The 7,676-nt window shown below is 27.9% G+C and overlaps 1 protein-coding gene across 1 annotated transcript; it reads left to right on the forward strand.

Annotated features, from left to right (window-relative positions):
- Positions 1-4,010: 4,010 nt before the first annotated feature.
- Positions 4,011-6,760, forward strand: LOC107002087. The gene is made up of 4 exons (XM_015200007.2): positions 4,011-4,576; positions 4,968-5,518; positions 5,591-6,201; positions 6,320-6,760. Exons 1-4 carry the CDS (start codon positions 4,011-4,013, stop codon positions 6,758-6,760), a joined length of 2,169 nt encoding a protein of 722 aa, XP_015055493.2.
- Positions 6,761-7,676: the final 916 nt, after the last annotated feature.

A 7,676-nucleotide genomic window follows, 5' to 3' on the forward strand; every position in this document is an offset into this window, starting at 1 on the left:
AAATATTAATTTTGTTTTTTAAAAATACTATTAACTTCAAATTTTTATTTTTTCACTCCTCCCTCCTTGCCCCATCCACTACCCCCACCCCACCCCCACTACCACCACCACCTCAAAAAAAAAATATTTTGTTTTTAAAAAATAATTTCAATTTCATTAATTATTTTTTACTCTAGTAAAAATAAAGATGTTTCTAAAAAACATTTTTCATTCATAAATTAAACACTAAAAATTATTTCCGAAAAATATTTTTCTAGTTAGCAACCAAATATGAGAAAATAATTAAAAATCTACTTGTTTTCCAGGAAAATATTTTCCCAGGAAAACATTTTCTAGGAAAATATTTTCCATGGAAAACGTTTTCCTCCGTACCAAACACACCCTATATCCTTTTTAGTTCATTTTAAAAAAATATATTTTTTATTTTTAATAATTATTTAATTTCAATTTTTCACTTGTCAGGTTTTATATTATATATTTTGATAAGTTTAATGCATATTTAATTTAAGCCTATAGCATTCAAATTTAACTTTTTAATTTCTAAAATTCCATCTCAAGTAAAACAAAAAAAAAAGCAACCTAGCTGAAGATTTTTATTTATCAAATATAGCTAGTATTTTTTTAAAAATAATTTATAACAAATTTGAAGGGGAAAAAAGAGTTATATATGTGCAGCCCTTTTTCCTTTCTGCACACCCTTATTAATTTTATCAAAATTTATCCAATTTATATGTACTCTATTGATACACAGAACATGTATTTTTTTCAGTAAAATGAAAAAACTCCTTCAATATCGGGAATTATAAGTTTTATTTTGTATTCTAGATAAGGGAATCTGTGCAACACAAGTCAATATATGTTATTTTTTTTATTTTGAATTTTAATTTATATGATATAGTTGTAATTTGAAGAATTATCTCCATTGTTATATGGTTATTATTAATATTTTAAGTTGTTAATTGTAGCGATTTATAATATGGTTTACATAATTTTAAAATAATTACTTATTATGTCCCAATTTACGTGGCACAAATAAAATTTAAATAATTGACTAAATTTTAATGTATCTTTCAGATATTTCAAATTGTTCATTATTGTGATTTATCACATTTTTACGTTATTTTCAAATAATATATGTTATTTTTCTATCCTAATTTATGTACTATTTTGCGAGACAACTGAATTCTTTATGTGTTTTAAAATTTAAAATATTTTAATTATTTAATTCTCATGATTTATAAAAAAAATCACGCAAATTTTAAATATCCAAAAGATTAAAAAAATTATATAAACGCTCTCAGTTAGAACTTAATTAGAAGCAGCTAAAAATAGGTAAATTATAATCTCTAGTTCACTATTTTTACCTGTATTATTATTTGTAGAGAAAATATTACTCCTTAATAGATTAACTAATATTTCAAGTTGTTTATATGAAAAGTTGAATCATCTAAATGTCACGATTTAAAAATAGATGTGATGACACTCATCTTATTCTATCAAGACAAGTTAGCGTAAAACTCAACCATTACAATAAAATACAAAATTTTTATTATCAATTAAAATATACTCTCAAAATCTGATAGTCACATGTACAAGCCTCTAAATATTACAATTGAATCAAAAGAAAGATACAAGTGTCATATGACAATGTTTTATGAGTAGAACAAAATCATAAACATGAGTAAGAAGGTCTGCTGAGTTCAGAAACAACTACCTCATAAATCTCCAAGAAGCCTCGAGGTGAGTACCAAACAACACGGTATTCAGCATGAGTTGTATTATACTCTATTGTAAATACAATGTTTGACTAGACTGTATTGTTGTTGTTGTTTAATAACATTTAATTGTTGGGTTTGATTGTATCGTACTGTATTGTAATTTATAAATTTACTAAAATATCCTAATTATTCTAGGGTATGAGGTTTGACTAGAATCAAATAATTAATATAAAGGGTAAAATAGTATTTTGAAATATTATGTAAATATATAATTAAAAAAAGAAATTAAGTAACAATGGGAATGCACCAAATTGGTTGTCCTATAAAATAGGGGTTTTCATTGTTACGTAACAACGAAATATAACAATAGAATACAATATATTTTAAGTAACAATCAAAACAAATATTGTAGGTATAGTAACAATACAATACAATACAATACAATGGATAACAATGATCCAAACATAGTATAATGGGCCATCGACCATGGTACAATATTTATCGATAAAAACTAATTAAATTCTTTAAAAAATAAAATTAACTTTTTTGTAGTTAGAATATTTATTTTAAAAAATAAATAGCTGTTAAAACAATAGTTTGACCCTCACTTCTGGATCCTTAGCCCAATTTTTCTAAATGTGTTTTTAGAAAAAATCGTCATTTTGTTTAATAATTGAAATTGTTAAAAGAGGTTAAAGGCAAATGAGTCCTATCATCGAAGATGCTAAAATAGGAAGAAGATAATTATTTGAGGGAGACTTGAGATGAATTTCAAATGAAAATTCAACCTTAGAAGATTACTTCATTTGTGTATCCCCTATTGCAATATGCATATATTCTCATGTATTTAAGTGTATTTGAGATATATGATATACATAAATAACAAAGTGACTATAATTTTTTGTGTGTATAGATACATTGATACATATGTATATTTCAAGCATGGAATTAGGAGGAAAATATATTCTGAATAACATATTATTTTAGCAGGATATGGTTATACTATGCCAAATTTTTTTGATATAATATGTTTAGTGGTGTAAGATTAATGCACACACAAAATACTACGTAGTGTCTATTAATTAGCCATTTGATATATTTGGTGCCCAAAATGTATACATGGAAAGAAGATATCCATGTATTACACTTAGGGCACAAGTGTATACAACTATATATATCCCTATTCTTGTAACAAAGAAAGAGAAGAGTAAGTGGAAAAAAATACTATATATATTATTTCTCATCTTTCTTATTATCTTAGTTTTTATACTTAGTTTAAAACAACAGAAAATTAATCTATAAAATTTACTTACCATCTAGTTAGCCCAAAAACTTATATAAATAACCAAAAATGGCCATTCGTCCGTATATTGACGTACTGCAAATGTGAATTTTTTCGAATGAACTATATATCAAAAGATTCAAAATATTAAAAAAGATTTTATATCTAAAGTTTGAACTATTTAATGGAGATTTTGAGTTAGTCAGGATTAAATAGTTAGAGTATAACTCATGTATAGTCAGTATATACTTCATGTGTAGTTAAGTTATACTCATTTTTTTTAGTGTATCATACTATATAGTCAATGTGTAGTTCATGTATATGTAAGCTATATTCAACTTTTTGAGTATATATAATACTTTTGATTATCTTTATGTAAATAAAAATATGATTATATTTGTTGTAAATTAGTTGAAGTACTTTTCTTGAGTAGTTTGGAAAGTAAAAAGCCCATATGACATCTTTTAATCTACAAATAATTCTCGATGCGAAAACACAGAGCCAATGAATTGATCTTTGAATAGGAAAAAAAGTAAATTAACATCATTTTTCCTTTCATTCACTAGTTGAGTACTGCTTTGTTGTATAGAGTTGAAACTATCCCAAAATATAAAGTATAAATTTAAGGAATCCCATAGTTTAATTCAATAATTATATTCTGTCCCGACAAGTTTAGTAATTACAAAAAATCCCTTAAATTTGTTGAACCGTGATACTTTAGACTGTAGTGATACATGGTAAATGATACATGGTAATTTAAAACTGTTAAGAAAAAATAGGGGATAAAAACGGTAACGTTAATGTTGTTACTAAAACAGCTTAATTTGTGGTAACAGATCATTAATCAGCATTAAATTAGCACTTAATTGGATATTAATTTCAAAATTTGAAAATCAAAGATTATATCACTTATTTTCAAAACAATTTTTTTAAACAGTCTGTTAAAATTGGAGCTACCGAAATTGTATTGTTGTTGCAGTGGGTTTTAGAAGATGAATACTTCGATTTTGATGAGACATTCCGGAATTTGGGTGAACGAATTGCAGTATGAAAGTTACAAAATTGATGGACTCGTTGTTGGAGATTCAATTTCGTTTTCTAATCTCAAAGCAGCGATTGCAGCCGAGTTGGATATTGATGTATCAAGGAAAGAAATTGAAATTCGATACATTGTAGAAGGTAACTCCTGTCCGATGAAACTTAAGAACGATATGAGTGTTAAACTATATTTTGAACTGAAAAAAAACGAGCCTGGATTTTCAATATATCCATTATGTATTGACACAATTGAGAAGAATAGTGGTACTGTACATAACTTTGATGGAAGAAGTGGAGAAATAACGTGTGTAGAAGGCACAACAAATGATACACAGGCTTTGGCAATAGTTGAAAGTAGCTTATTTGAGACACATGAAAATTCAGAAGTTGGAGTTGCAAATGTTATAATCAATTCAGATATTGTTGATGTGAAGACAGGTCAGATATACAAGGATAAAGCAACACTTGTAGATGTGATGACGAAATATAAGATAAAGAACAACTTCAACTGCAAAGTGAAGAGGTCTGATCAACAAAGGTATGACAGTATTTTGATATTTTAATGTATCATTTGTTGTTTTATAATTTAATTAGTACATGAAATATTACTGTACTATATGAAAACCTGCAAGTTTCATATGTTATTTTATAATCTAATGTATCATCATTTCAGGAATTTGTTTTTGATACATTGAAATAAGTATATTTGATACTTGAAAGTACTACTACCGATATAGTAAGGACTGTATCATTTTAAACAGTCATATCACAAATAGTGGATAAATTTCATTAAAGTTTGATACTTTTCTTAAAAATTGGTTGATACTTTTTGTGTGATTCATTGTTTGATTACTTTAAACATTATTGTTGAATATATTATATATGATGTATTTGATATGTGTATTAATATGCTTAAAAAATGTACGCAGCTATGTGTTGGTATGCTTTTCAGACAAATGTGGTTGGACTATGAAGGCGTCGTGCAGGAAAAAATCTGATATATTCATTGTTAGAAATTTCAATAGTGAACATACGTGTCCGATGAGGGAGAGGGTATTAACCAAAGTCCAAGCAACAGTGGGATTTGTAAGTGGAGTGACAGCTCCAAAATTGGTCAATTATAAACGAATTTATACACCAAGGGATATAATTGATGATATTAGAGAATATTATGGTGTTGAAATATCTTACCAGCAAGCATGGCGTGCTAAAGAACGTGCACTCTCCATGATTAGGGGAAAACCATCTGCAGGATATAGACGGATGCCGCGATACATACACATGTTAAAAACTGTGTATCCAGATTCTTATATAAGAATGCATAAGACTGAAGAGGATGAATTTATGTATCTGTTCATCGCCTTAAGACCATTCATTAGGGGATTTAAATACTGCAGACCAGTAGTTGTTGTGGATGGTGCACATCTGAGTGGAGCTTACAAAGGGACATTTGTATCAGCAAGCACACTTGATGGCGCAGGTATTTTTTATTTATAGTAATGATGTCTTTTTATATATTACGTATCAAATAATATAATGTGTGTGTAATCAGGTTGCATATTTCCATTGGCATATGGTGTTGTTGACACCGAAAATGATTGTTCGTGGACATGGTTTTTCGAACAGTTCAAACATGCATTTGGCGATAGAAAAGATATGTGTGTTGTTTCAGATAGAAATGAGAGTATCATGAAGAGTGTAAGGATTGTGTTCCCCGATGTACCTCATTATGCATGCATCTGGCATCTTTGGAAGAATGTATGTGGAAACTTCAAAAGGAGCAGAAAGGCCATAAGTGATCTATTCTACTCTATGGCCAAGGCATATAGAAAGGAAGATTTTGATAAGTTGATGGCTAAGGTTGATAGAATTGATCACAGGGTTAAGGAGTACCTTGAATATGCAGGTTACGAAAAGTGGTCAAGAGTTCATGCAACAGTAAACAGAGGTAGAATGATGACTTCAAACATTGCAGAATGTATCAATGGTTGTCTTGTTGAAGCACGCCAATTAACTATATTAGAATTCTTGGAAGAGGTTAGAATTCTTTTTGGATCTTGGCATTGCAAAAACAGAGAAGTAGCCTCATACACAAAGGACACATTAGGTAGAAAATTTGAGGAATTGTTGATTATAAACGCGGCTAAAAGTTCAAAAATGGAGGTATGTATCATTATATGATACTTTATATTATATATATCTAATTCTGTGTATCATTATGCTTTTTTTAACATGATTTGGTTTTTAAAAGTTATATATTTAAAATTTTTAATGTACACAGGTTGTTCCATCATCTGAGTTTATTTTCTCAGTTTATGAAAATGGAAGAAGATATATTGTTTGTCTTGAGCGGAAAGTATGTTGTTGTGGTAGATTTCAACTAGATGAGATACCTTGTTCACATGCAATCGCTGTATTGAAAAAAAAGAATGTCACCGATATGAATCCGTATTGCTCTGATTATTACAAGCCTGATGCGTTGGCAAAAACATATGAAATTCCAATGGTGCCAATGCCAGATAAGGAAGATTGGTCAGATCCTAAACACGTGGTAGCTGAAACTGTGTATCCACCTAGATACAGAAGATCATCTGGACGACCAAGAAAAAGAAGAAGAAAGAATGCAGATGAAAAGATTTCGGTGAACACAAACTGTTGTGGACAATGTGGACAAGAAGGGCACAACAGAAGAACTTGTACTTTCTACCCAAAAGAGAAGTGAATTAGTCGTAATGTTTCTATGATATCAAGAATAATTTATAACGTAAACATTTTATTGAATTTCAGTTTTCATTACAACTGCAAATTGAACACTTTGTGTTTAGATAAATAAACTTACAAACATGTGGTAATTAAATTTGAAGTCGTGCTTATGATTATAAATACTTTCTTATTATTGGTGTTGATAAATATACTTGTGTCAATTTGTTTTGAATATATAAATCTTATGCTACAGTAAGATATATAATTTAAGAATTAATAGGTAACATAATGTACATGATACATATGGTTTATCTAGTGTATCATGTACTTTTATTGTGTGTTTTTGGTACACATTGTTTATATAATGTATCATGTACTTTTAGTGTGTATCATTGGTTTGCACAATGATACATCTCCATTAGATAAAAAATACAAAAATATTATTGAGGTTATTGTGTACTTTAAAATGACTATAAATCATGTATCATGTGAATTTATATAATTTAACTTGTGTAATGCTTTTTTTGTTATGCTTTTATTGAAATATACAGTAAATAACTTTCCTTTAAAAAAATAATACCAATTCATATGAATATGCTATTCAATTTACCTAAATATCATGTAAAATTTAAGGATTATAGTGTAACATATTGTACATGATACATACGGTTTAGCCAATGTATCAGTTATTTTTAGTGTGTGTTTGGTATATATGTATCATTTGGTTTTGCCAGTGTATCATCTCGATTAAATAAAAAATTTAAAAATCTTTATGTCTATGTTTAATTATAAATACTTTGATTATACTTTATTAAATGATTTAAACCTGTGTGGGGCTATAATATGTCTGATATTTATATTTTCAATATAAACATATTTGTTACGTAATGTGAAAAAAAATATTCATGGAAATTGACAAAACCAAAAAAATAACA

The sequence above is a fragment of the Solanum pennellii genome, chromosome 10, assembly GCF_001406875.1.
Source record: "Solanum pennellii chromosome 10, SPENNV200".
In the NCBI taxonomy this organism is placed as follows: domain Eukaryota; kingdom Viridiplantae; phylum Streptophyta; class Magnoliopsida; order Solanales; family Solanaceae; genus Solanum; species Solanum pennellii.

Excerpts from the sequence above, each read along its gene's own strand:
- LOC107002087 (XM_015200007.2), top strand. The coding sequence starts at position 4,011 with ATGAGACATTCCGGAATTTGGGTGAACGAATTGCAGTATGAAAGTTAC. Across the intron at positions 4,577-4,967 it reads AAGAGGTCTGATCAACAAAG|CTATGTGTTGGTATGCTTTT; the intron begins GTATGACAGTAT and ends AAATGTACGCAG. Across the intron at positions 5,519-5,590 it reads AAGCACACTTGATGGCGCAG|GTTGCATATTTCCATTGGCA; the intron begins GTATTTTTTATT and ends GTGTGTAATCAG.